At 35.2% G+C, this 12,413-nt stretch overlaps 1 protein-coding gene across 3 annotated transcripts; it reads left to right on the top strand.

Annotated features, from left to right (window-relative positions):
- Positions 1-1,072: 1,072 nt before the first annotated feature.
- LOC114408711 (probable E3 ubiquitin-protein ligase RHG1A) lies at positions 1,073-9,038 on the top strand. Of its 3 annotated transcripts, XM_028371857.1 has the most exons (8): positions 1,073-1,198; positions 1,323-1,460; positions 1,795-1,942; positions 2,212-4,004; positions 4,803-4,853; positions 8,008-8,109; positions 8,249-8,389; positions 8,473-9,038. In XM_028371857.1, exons 4-8 carry the CDS (start codon positions 2,307-2,309, stop codon positions 8,602-8,604), a joined length of 2,124 nt encoding a protein of 707 aa, XP_028227658.1. In that variant the 5' UTR covers positions 1,073-1,198; positions 1,323-1,460; positions 1,795-1,942; positions 2,212-2,306; the 3' UTR covers positions 8,605-9,038. The 3 variants fall into 3 exon arrangements, with proteins under 3 accessions (XP_028227658.1, XP_028227657.1, XP_028227659.1); XM_028371856.1 differs by having other exon boundaries at positions 1,120-1,460; XM_028371858.1 differs by lacking the exon at positions 1,073-1,198 and having other exon boundaries at positions 1,241-1,460; positions 1,795-2,029.
- The last annotated feature ends 3,375 nt before the right edge of the window (positions 9,039-12,413 follow it).

Genomic DNA, 12,413 nt, shown 5'->3' with positions numbered 1-12,413 from the left:
AGAGGTTAAGTTATTATTATTTTTTAAAATAAGAATACAATTTTTAATCCATATAAATATATAATCAAATAAGAGTGTGTTTGAATAGAGAATTTTAACTCAGTAAAGTATTTTATTAGAGAATTTGAATTTTTGTACTTTAGACTCCATTGTTTGGATGCTTTTTATGAAGAATTTAAAATTTTGAAATTTTAAAACAGAATTTTAAACAACTAAAAATCTAGAATTTTAATTTTCTTCTAAAATGTGAGAAATTAAAATTCTCTTCTTACAGTTATAAGTAAATACAGTAAATATATACCGTATGAGCTCCTACGATCGATCCGATGTGAGTATAGAGAAACACGTATAACTAGCACACCAATCATATCTTCTTTTTTCATTCATTTTTTTCATCCTTATAATTTTAATTTTTTTTATTCAAACACAAAATTTTGAAAATAAAAGAATTTCAATTGGAGTATTCGAAATTCCTAGAATTTAAAATTTATCATAATTTTAAATTTTTCCATCCAAACACACTCTAAAATTAATGTCCCAAATCTCCTTCTCTCCTTCTACTTAGTCAAAGTCGCTATTTATTTATTTCTATCTATAGATATATATCAAATAATGACTAAAATACAATCTTATTTTTTGCCTTTTAAATAAATTCATTTAGTCTTCAAAATTATAAAAGTCAATTAATTAACTTGTTGAATTTATAAAATATTCTTTTATTTTAATATTTTTTATTGCAAAGTAGCAGTAAAATAAAAAATATTATATAAATGTTAATGTATTGATTTATAAAACTTAGGAAATTATAAGATTGAATTGATAGTTAAAGAAAGATGAGAAGAGAAACCAGAGAGAAATAATGGATTTAAATATCTCTTATTAACAAATTAACCAGTAATGTTGATTTTTATAAATAAACTAAAATGATTAACTGTCGTGATATTATTTTTCTTTTCAATCCACACCCACCGTATAACACAAACAAGAGAGAGAAAGAAGTGAGTCATTCGCATGGTGTAGATTTGGACACATAATTTATTAACATCATTATTATTTGCTTTGTTTGGGGACTGAGCCAGACCCATATGGATTGAGTAAGGTCAGAACTAAAGACACAGACCTCACCTCCCCCTGTTTGGTAACCGCCAAACAGGGCACCCCCCTTCCACTTACTTTCTCATTACATAATTACCTATTGGTAAATTAATTAATTATTAATTACTATTACTAATTACATTTTCTATTCTTACATCCAACACCCTCCCTTCTCTCCCCCTTTTCTCTTCTCACTGTGTTCTTGCCTTTCATCGTTTTCTTGGCAGGAGTACAGAAAGGGAACAATAAATCGAAAAAAAAGCATCCCATATCCAAGATGGGTGCTTTCTTTCTCTATTTATTCTGAGTCACGAATACCGTGATTCTCCAATTAGATTGGCCTTTTTCCATTTCCATTTCATCCGGTGAGTTTCTTCCATTTAACCTACGTATTTTTTATGGTCTGATCAGTGGATGATTTGCTGCGTTTCAGAATTTTATTAAGTTTGAATTTTCCATGTTTATTTATTTATTTTTTTGGACGAGATTTCTTAGGAGGGTTGATTTTTCATTGGTTCGTTTCTTCTTGAATCTCTTTAATTCAGCTTGGTCTTGGGTCAATTGAACCCATTTTGGTGTTTTCAATATCGGAGCTGATCTTGTCAAAATTTTCATTTCTTTGTTTTTTTCCAGATTTTATTCATTAACTTGTGTGAAAACGTGCTGACTTTGTTGTTGAGGTTTTGCCTATTTATCTAGGGGGTGCGCAAATTTCTGGGACTAATCAATTGACAATGCTGCATTAGTGGGATTGGTACTGCCGGGTTCTTTAGCTGATGAAAGAGGATTGAGCGGTGGTGCTTGTGGCTTGGGTGTTGCTTACCTGTTCTATACGCTAATTCAGAAGGTTAGAGCATACGATTAAGAAGCATACTTAACCTGATCTTTAGTTACACATTCACCTTATTAATTGTGATGACCTTCCTGTGTTAAGGCATGTTTATTTTGCAATTTTGTTGCTTAATTGTTGAGTTTGTCATATGCTCTGATACTTTTGTTGATATGAGGTTTTGCTGATGTTATATGGATTACATCTTACGTGAACAATTTCTTGCATATTTTGTTTGCATAATTGTCAAGTTCGCCTAACGAACATTTTCTTGTTTTGTTGAACAGCTCTGTCAAATTTAGTGCCTGACTTACTGCTTTATTGAGGGATTCATTTCATATATTTAATTATATTGAGTTGGGAAAATCAATAGATTTCTCCAATGCAAGGGCAGAGAGGTACAGTTGTTTCAATGCCTGAAACCTTAGAATTTGATTGTGGATCTGCATCTGGCAATTCTACTGCGGATCAGCAAATTTGCTGGAATAATGTGAATCCTGCAGAGAACCAAATTCCTGATTATATACTTTCTCCTTGTGATATGAACTCATCCTATGACAATTCTATTATTAATCATGAATGGCAAAATTTGAGTGGATGGAGCTTAGGGGAGCCAAGTTCCAGTAATACACCAAATGAGATTAACAATAATGAGCAAAAAAGAGAACTTGGATGGTCATCAACCATTACTGCTGGTGCATTGGCTGGTCCAAGCCTAGAAGAAAGGCGCCTTGAACCAACCAATGCTCTTTCACTAGACAATGTCAATACAGGTCCTATCTACATCTGTAGCCCCAATTCTCATTTGATGTCCCAGAATCTCAACTTAAATGCAGGTTTAGCGGACAGTGGCAGTGATGATAGTCAACATCTGGAGCTCCCTAACTTAAACAAGTCTAGTGGGTCAGCAAACGAGTGTATACCACCTAATGTTGGATCTGGTTCTTTTCTGCTTCCTTCTGGAAATAATGCCTTCCTGGTAGAAGATACTGATGGTAGGCCTAGTTGTTCTCTTGATACTCGGCGGGTCTCTTGTAAACGAAAGGCTGTTGAAGGAAATAATGGACAATCGTCAGATGCTGGGAGTTCTAGCTACAGTCAGCATACAGATGGTAGTGCATGGCACACCATTCCTACTCAGGATAATGCTGGAAGCAGTTCGAGAAGATCTATTCCCTCAGAAGAGGTAAACGCAAGACTTGGCCTGGGTATCGGGGATGAAGCATCTGAAAATGTTTCTGATTCAAAAACTGCGGGAAGCTCAGAAAGCTTTCACAGGAATTTCCGTTTGAGGTTAAATCCTTCAAACCCAGCAAATTCTGTTCCTCCCACCGCATTCTCAACTGGGAGCATGATTAGGCATTCTGGTGTTTCTCCATCCTCTCAAGTATCACAAAGACTTCATTCTGTTGATAATTCTCTGAACTCGAGGTCGGCACCACCGATAGATAATGTGGTTCCTCAAAGCCAGCCACATGTAATCCATGTCCCTGCTTTGCCCAGGAATAGACAATCATTTAGATGGAGTGGTGGTTCTAGCTCCAGAAACATCCATTCATCAAACTCAATTATATCCCCAGCCAGGGATCAGGAGGATGCAAGCTCAAGAAGAATGTCCAGAAATATGTTAGAACATCCAGTCTTTCAACCTGCAACTGATTTAAGAAATTTAGTTCAAAATCCAACAGTTAGAGCTTCAAGTTCAAGTAGTGTAAATTTAAGTATTCCAGGAAATGTTGCTTCATCACGGACTGGATCAAATCCAGCTACCAATCCCTCATCTGCCCCAACTTGGGTTTCTCCTCCTAATCCTCCACAGCATCCACGGAGGTTATCTGAATATGTCCGTCGGTCCTTGTTTTCTCCCAGTTCTGATGCTATTGGAAGTCCAAGCAATAATTATTCTTCCTTGCGCTCTGGTTTTTCTACATCTGAACCAAGGGCGTTATCATCTGGGAGTGGGGCAAACCCGAGATCATCTTCATGGTTGGAGAGGCAAGGAGGTAGTGAATTTGGAATTCCTTATTCACTACGTACTTTGGCTGTTGCAAGTGAAGGAAGTAGTAGACTTGTATCTGAGGTTTGTATTCGGTTCTCTCTTCTCTTGCATTTCAATAATCATATTATTTACTGCTGGGAAAGATTGTTGCTTCAATGATTGTATTAAGTGTTTGGAGGCATATATAATGTTCGGCACCATTTTCTTTGAAATTTAAATTTTGTTCCAGAAATTGTTTAAGTGGAAAATTTGCCTTTTTAAAAATTGTAGCTTCAATTCAAACATTTTTGGTTTGCATCATATGTGATTCCAGTGACTTAAGACTAATTTAGTTCAGCCTAGATGTTATTTCTTATGAACCTTACCCAAGCTTTATTTTCTGTTTGTCCCAATGCTGGGAACAATATTTTGGCTTCAAATTTATTTAGAGCAAGCTCCTGGCTGAAGGAGGTATAGTCTTGAATATAATTGTTAATAATGATTTCTGGCAAACAAAATAAGTCTAGGAGCATATTTGATAAACATTTAGTCCTGTGTTTGGTTGCTCTTGCTCAATCATCATACTAGGTTTGATTGCATCATTTTGGCTCTACAATAGTACGATCTAGTTCCAAATGTTCAAGGGTATTGAACCTCAATAAGTAGCCTATAAGTTCCATATAGATCCAAAATAGTATAAAACCAGTCAAAAACCTTTCCCCAGATATCACATAATACTAAAAAATACTCCTAATAGTAGGTCAAAGAGGCTGTGTTATTTAAATACCTTCTCTTGACAATATTTGGGCTGTGTTATTTAAATACTCTTGAAAGTTGCAGTATTTTATTTTCTTTCATGAGTGACTTTTCTCTTGTAATGACATTTCTTTCATGGAGCAGCTCCACAATGTTTTGGGCCGAATGCGTAGAGGTGGGAACATGCGATTTGAGGTTAGTTATTCTAAATTTATGGTGTATATTGACAGATAGATGTTAAGTTTCCTTTACCTTTATCTGATTTTCTAATAGTGCCATAATGGTTTCAAAGCTGGTTCAATCCCCTATACAGATCTAATTCAAAAAATATAATTACATGTCTTGTAGTTTAGCGGTGAGGATTGAGTTATCTTGTCCCTAACAGGCCTATCAATAATGTTGATTTATTTGTAATTCTTACTGGATTTACACATGGATTCCCAAAGCCCAAAGGTATATTCTGTCCATATCTGTCCAAAGGTTGCAAGCAATAATGATAAAAATCTGATGCAGTATTTGGGAAAAAATGGATGGATTCAAAATTTTGCTCATTATTAGTAAAATGTCTTGTACGTTTCTGATAGAACAGGATTAGATTTGTGAGCATAAGAATGAATCTTTCTTGACGAACCCTAGTTCCCAATCCTGCTCCAATGCGGGTACAATACCAAGAACTTGAAACTATACAAAAATAGTGAATTCCTGGATGTTCGACAGATCCAGGGATCTCCTCCTCTGTTTCCTGAATTACAACTTTTGTTGCTTCCCTCTCTAAATTCCTTCCTTGTTTCACAAAGTAGCTGTTGACTCCTTTCATTGTGAAGTCTGTCAATTTGCTAAACACGATCGCTCAACTTTTTCTCCTAATAATAGTAAAAGTGCTAAACCTTTTGATCTTGTTCATACTGATGTGTGGGGTCTGGTGTCTATTTTTAATATCTCTGGTGCAAAATGGTTTGTTTCCTTTATTGATGGCCGTGCACTCAATTAACATGGATTTTTCTCATGAAAGTTAAGTTCATTCCTATTGTTTTAAAAAAAATTCCACATGATTAAACACAAATTGGCAGCCAAGTTAACTGATTATGTTTCGATAATGGGTGTGTTATGTTAGTAATTAGTTAGCTAGGTTAGTCAGCCGATTCCCAATCTGAACAGATTGACAAGTTCTGCTTGTGGTGCCGGCAGTCCTACCTCAACCGGAGGTGGCCGTCGGGACAACCAGGTCGATAGTGACCTTCTTGGACAGCAGAAACGATTTTATCAGGCCCACAGGATGTGAGCTCTGATACCAACTTGAATATCAGACTAGGAATGATCTGAATGCTTGAGAGCATGATTCCTCAGCTCTTTATTTATGATTTTTTTTTATCAGCTTATTTATGATAATGGAATTGAATGCAAATAATGATGGGATCCCTTGATTATAGGGATTTACAATCAAAATCAATTACATAAAAATAGTAACTAGGAAACTGAAACAATAACGTAAATAAGGAAACAAATCTTATCAGAATCATATCTCAACAGGTTACATACAAGGAGTTATGTTAGAAGGAATAGGCATGGGCTTGAAATTGATTAGACCCATTAAGGGTGGGTTTTTGTTAGCAGACCAATAGCTGCCTATTAGTAGGAAAAGGAATTGAGAAGAAGAGTTAGCCATTGGGGGAAATAGAATTGGGAATGAAGGCTTTGTATAGCCTCAAGCAGTCTTCCTGCGCTTGGTTTAGTGGAAGGTTCACTCAGGTTATGGTATCCTTGGGGTACATGCACAGTCATGGTGTTCATACCCTTTTTATATAACATTCTCAAGAAAGCAAACCTACAGCACTTTTGACCCATGTACATGATATAATTATTGTAGGTGATAATGACCTTGAAAAAAAATTCTAAGGGAGAAGTTAGCTACTTAGTTTGAGAAGAAGGATCTTTGGAAGCTGAAGTACTTTCTTGGGCTAGAAGTTGCCTACTCTAAGTAAGGCATATTTAATTCTCAAAGGAAATATGTGCATGATCTCTTTAAATAGACTGGTAAGTTGGGTTGTAAGATATGCTTGACCATGTGTGTAAAGGGCCCTTAACCAGCTAAAATACTCCTAAAGAAAGACACACCAGATAAATCTCCTTTGATTCTACCGTATCCTGGATGAAGAAACTCCAATACAGGAAGTCTAATGTTAAAACCATGAGAAAGATTTGCAAGCCAATCAACTATTTGGTTCCATTTCCTATAACCATGGTCACATGCACACTCCAACATTTAGCCAAGAAACACCTAATTTTGTCCACCAACACCGTACAAGGGCGTGAAAAATTACATCCCTTATCTGTTCTTTTTCAAGCACTTACCTTTTGAGCAATACCTTTTTACCATCAATAACAGTCAAGGCATTCCTTTCATCCACCTTGCTTGAATCCTATTGTTTACATCTTGATAGGTCAGTTTTTATGAGCCTGTGGAGGTTGAAGGCTCAAGGCCATGGAAGTTGTTAGGAAGAAAAAGAAACAGGCCAAGACTGGCAAGTCCTGAATGTCTTGTTTAGGAGTGTGTAAGACAGTTATGAAGGTTTATTTTAATGTTATGGTGTGTTTTGTTAGCAATGGCATGAGGAAGTTATTTGCATTGTGTAGTTTGTTGTTTGTGGTGTGTTTGAAAGAGATCATTTTTTGTTGGGGGGAAACCTTGTGTTGATGTGCTTGTACTCTAAACCTGGTCTTAACCAGATTGTTTATTGGTGATATAATCGTTAGGTTAAATTCTTGCCCCCAACACATCTCTGCTTTAAAGATCTAATTCATCTCACTTAAATCATCCTTGGAGCTGTTGGTACATTGTATTTTGGTCCTGTCATATTTGTGTTCACTATTGTTGCTTATGGTAGAATCTTGCAAGTAATCCAAAAGATTTTAGTTTTAGAGTGTTAGCTCATGGCTGATGTGAAGGTCTCTTAAACTGTTTATTTGGATGCCATGCCACAGTGAGGAATCGGTCTCTAGAAAAATAATAAAGGGCTCATTGCAATTAATCTCTTTTTTGTTAGCGTGTTCTGTGTTTAGACAAAGACACAAATATGAGTGGGCATAACTCCATTTTCTTCAGCATCTATATGAAAATCTATTAAACTGCCTGTGCCAACCAACCTCAGAGTCTTAGACCCCCTTCCTCAAGTGTTTTTGTTTTTAATATATAAGCTAGCTCGTAATTTTATGTTAGCCAAACATATGAATTTTTATGTGTTCATAATCTCAATCTCAATATGGTTGGCTGCTTACTATTTGGCTTAATGGATATTTATAGCAAGCTTGTAAATGCCGGTGTAAGAACCGTGTTTTCATTTTGTGACAGGATGTTGTGATCCTTGAGCATCAATCATTTCTTTCTGGAATAGCTGATGTTCATGATCGACACGGGGATATGCGACTTGATGTTGATAACATGTCTTATGAGGTAAAATCTCATTTCTGCATCTGGATGCAAATATTAATATATCTATACAACCATAATGTCAGTTTATCCCTTGCTTGTCTTTCAAGATAGTACTTCATTTTAGAGAGTTAGTTTCTCATGTGAAGTTTGACTATAACAGGAGTTGTTGGCTCTGGAAGAGCGCATTGGAAATGTGAGTACTGGATTGAGTGAGGAAACCCTATCGAAACTCTTGAAACAGAGAAAACACTCGGTTGAAAAAGGGTCTGAGACTGATGCAGAACCCTGTTGTGTTTGTCAGGTAAACCTGACTAAGCTGACTTATTTAAATCCCCCGCATGCTTGTGCACATTGGTCTCATCACTTGATCTACGTCGTATGCAGGAGGATTATGGTGATGGGAATGATATTGGAACGCTTGATTGTGGCCATGATTTCCATAGCAGCTGTATCAAACAGTGGCTAATGCAAAAGAATCTGTGTCCCATTTGTAAGACAACGGGCTTGGCAACATGATGTATGTGACTCTCTGTCCTCAGGCAAATACCATGACCATGAAGGAAAAAAAAAATTGGCACAATTTACCCAGGAAATTCTGGTGCTTGGTGCCTTGTCTTCTGTTTCTAGCCTAGTAAATTGTCGTACCTGACTGACAGAGGTTTCCCCTACCCTGCCTCCCTCCCCCGAATTTGTTTATTTATTATCTAAATCCAAAGGTCTCCCGGTTTAGGTGATGAAGGAGCGCTTCTTAACTCAAGTTGACAAGGCTTGGTTTACATTTATGAAATTTTTTAATATTGTTCGGATTGGAGTTATGCTGAACGGAAAACTAGGTACAAAAAGAAATGATTACAAAAAAAAAAAAAAAAAACTAGGTACAACTAGATCTGCGCCTCATCGCCATTGTTTGTCTGTTTTTGCTCCTTTGAATTGCCACCAGGTTGATGTCATGTTGTTGTTATGCGTTATGTTTCTTATTTTGTTTGAGAATATGGGATGAGGGAGAGGGAGCGTATAGGGCGATGAGAGGGCGAATTGAGGAAAGGAGAGGAACAAGGACCAAGGAGAGCTAGCGGAAATTTGATTCCATTAATAAAATTACAAACAGAATTGTGTTTTCCTTTACATGAGGGGTGAAGAAATAAAACATTAGAAATACAATTATGTTATATATTGTTAAAATATATTTATTTTGAATTTTTTAATTTTAAGACTAATGTATTTTTTGTTACGAAAACACGCTTCCATTTGTAGTTTTAATACTAATGTTCTTCATAATTCATAATGTATTTTTTTTACTATGGATTAGTCAATCCGTAGTAAAAAAAAATACATTATGGATTGTACATTCTGTAATGCATTGCATTACTGGTCAATTTGTAATATAAGTAAGAGTTTTTAAGTTTTTTAGGTATTTTATTTTTGTTTTAATATTAGTTTATACGACAGAGGCTATAGAGGCGTAACGTAGCTCCAATGGCCTACTTTTCCCGACTGTGCTTGGAGCAAGCGGCGGCGGTTTTAGTTATGTGGTACACCAAACAGAAAATAGGTGAGGGAGAGGGGAGATTAGAATAATATACTAATAAGTACACACTTTTCAGCGATTATATATGTGTGTAATTTCAAATAAAAATCATAACTTTTTTAATCATTGAAGCATATATAAAAACAACCTTCTCATTTACCTAGGACTACGTACTATAATCCTTTTTTTTTTTTGTTTATACTTCAAACAACGTACTATAATCCTAACACTAATTGTTTTCCCCTCATGAATTACTAGCGATAACAATGGCCACTTGACTCCGAGGGAGAGATCCATGATTAAAAAGAATTACTTTCAAGAACTCATTTGCCAACGTGTTCGCGGATGTCCATCTTTTATAACATGAAAGCAAGAGACAAATCACCTTTTTATGGTTGTTGGTTAATACTTTAATAGCGAGGATTATCTCTATCTTTTTTGGCTATTCAAATACTTGGAAAGCAAGTTTTTTATATATATTTTTATTTTCCTCTACGCACTTGAGAAGAGTTGGCTAACATAAAGGGGAGGGAGGAAGAGGAAGAAAGGACGAAGGAGGTGGAGAAGATTGGTGAACTTTTTTCTAATCATGCCTTAGAAAGTGATGACAAAGAGGAAAGTGAATATGCTTCGCCCATGATTATAACTATCTATCTTGCAATCTACTATTGTTACTATAATTACTCCCACCACCTCCTCATCCACTTCCACCACCTTCCACCGCAAATTCCAGCTGATCTTAGTCCTGTCATACTCATACCCTTTGCCTTTTTCTCTCTCTCTTCTTTGCCTTTTTTTCTTCTTCTTCTTGTTATATCTCTTAAAAGTAAAGTAGCCAATATTTCCTCTTCTAAATCCTAGAGTACTAGAACTACTAAAATTAAGTGTATGTATATTATGTACATATATACCAAAAGATTGTCGTAAATTTCATAGAAGAGTGAGAGTGTTCACTTCAGTTCAATCATGCAACTTCATCCTTATTCCCCATAAAGCTGTTTTTATACTTTCTTTTTTCTTCTTTCTCTTTGTGGGGTCTTTGGCCAGCCTTCTCTAGGCCTGCTTCCTTCCACTTTGTATCACAATATGCTTCTTCTTTCTTTTTTTCACTGAAATGATATACCATAATGAATTTATTTTAGGACTCCACCAATATCTCTGTTTTTTTGTGCAGTCAAAGTTATTCCTTCTTTAAGCTGAACCATGTAGCTAGTTATGCCCACCGCTTCTGCTTTTGATGGATATTGCGCTCTGATGCACTTCCCTCACGTAAATGGAACATTTGTTCTTTTGCCAGGATATGTAAAACCCATTATTCTTTACCCTTGTGTTGGACTTTGGGAGATGAGTAACTTTATGGTACCTGGTGGAATTATGCATAAATAAGTGGTACCTGGAGTATACTATACATACATATATGCCTGTTCTTGTCCTTTGTTGTTTTTTTTTTCATCGTATCCTTAATTTGAGATTGATCGAGCACTAATCCAAATGTCGCCTCTTCTAGTAACAATTTGTATTGGAAAGTTACGTGACCATAATTAGGATATATAACAAGAAGGCAAACATACGTAAAACATGAATTTCCTTGTAAGATGCAACTTTTCTCCTTAAACATCAACCGGCAAAGCATTCATCACTTTATATTTTGATTCTTTTTTAGTAAACTACTCAATAAATACTTAATCTTAATTTATAAAGAAAAAGTCGATTCATTTTACCTTTGTTTATTGAGAAATTTATTCAGACAAAAACATTTTAAAAGTCTTGTGAACCTGTTTTCTTATATATGCACGTACAGCTTTGGTAATTAACTTTTTTTGGTGGGGGAGGGGAGAATTATTCTCTTATTTGAATATTTAAACTTGAAACACTAAAATCAATGATCACCATGCAATTCAAGCTAGTCTCCACCATCGAAAACTAGGATGTACGCTTTGTCTTACATGCTTGTACGCTTCTGTTTTTTCACTTATATCTACCAAAGTTTTGGTGCGTACACTTTGCTTTTTTGGGTGGGACGTGAAAACAGCTTCACTCTTATTCTGTAAATAAAGCCAACACCAAAGAAGCCCCGGACCATAATAGGATGTTGGTTCCACTTTTGGCAACAGTGATGCGGTCCATGATAGATTATAGAAGCCACTAGCTAACATTAACCCGAAAACTTACCCTAAAATCATGTTTTTCTACAATTCATGTATTTTATGCATGTCTTACAGCAAAATCAAACACGCTTTCAATATACGCCTTGAGACCTTATCAATTCATTGATACGTGTACCATATTTGTCACCTTAATTTTGTTTTATATTTTTAGAAAAAATTACTTTGATGTTTAATAGTTTGAAAAGGATCTAATTAACAACGTACATTATTGTTCTCCGGCCGATCGGCGTGGATAATAATACAACTTGGAAAACTAGAGGTACGTACATTGTAGGGCAAGATTAGGGTTTTTAGTTTTTAATAAAGGATAATATATATATATATATATATATATATATATATATATATATATATATATATATATATATTATTTCTACTTAACCAAGTTATCAATTAAACTTGTTGCAATGCTATATCTCACAAAAAGATTTTGCATGAAAATATAGGAATTGAAAATCAACCAATAATAAAAATACAGATGGCCATTCAAAGGAGAAAATAAAAATCATTCTCCATTTAATAATATTAACACGTAACATTTGTTAACTGTACAGCATGATTTCGAACCATTATAATCAATTTCTCGCTAAATATTAAACTTTGAAATGGAAGCTTTACTTAAAATTAAA

Source organism: Glycine soja, chromosome 4, assembly GCF_004193775.1.
Source record: "Glycine soja cultivar W05 chromosome 4, ASM419377v2, whole genome shotgun sequence".
Lineage (NCBI taxonomy): Eukaryota > Viridiplantae > Streptophyta > Magnoliopsida > Fabales > Fabaceae > Glycine > Glycine soja.
This window is presented reverse-complemented; position numbering and strand designations above follow the sequence as displayed.

Excerpts from the sequence above, each read along its gene's own strand:
- LOC114408711 (XM_028371857.1), top strand. The coding sequence starts at position 2,307 with ATGCAAGGGCAGAGAGGTACAGTTGTTTCAATGCCTGAAACCTTAGAA. Across the intron at positions 4,854-8,007 it reads GTGGGAACATGCGATTTGAG|GATGTTGTGATCCTTGAGCA; the intron begins GTTAGTTATTCT and ends ATTTTGTGACAG. Across the intron at positions 8,390-8,472 it reads AACCCTGTTGTGTTTGTCAG|GAGGATTATGGTGATGGGAA; the intron begins GTAAACCTGACT and ends CGTCGTATGCAG.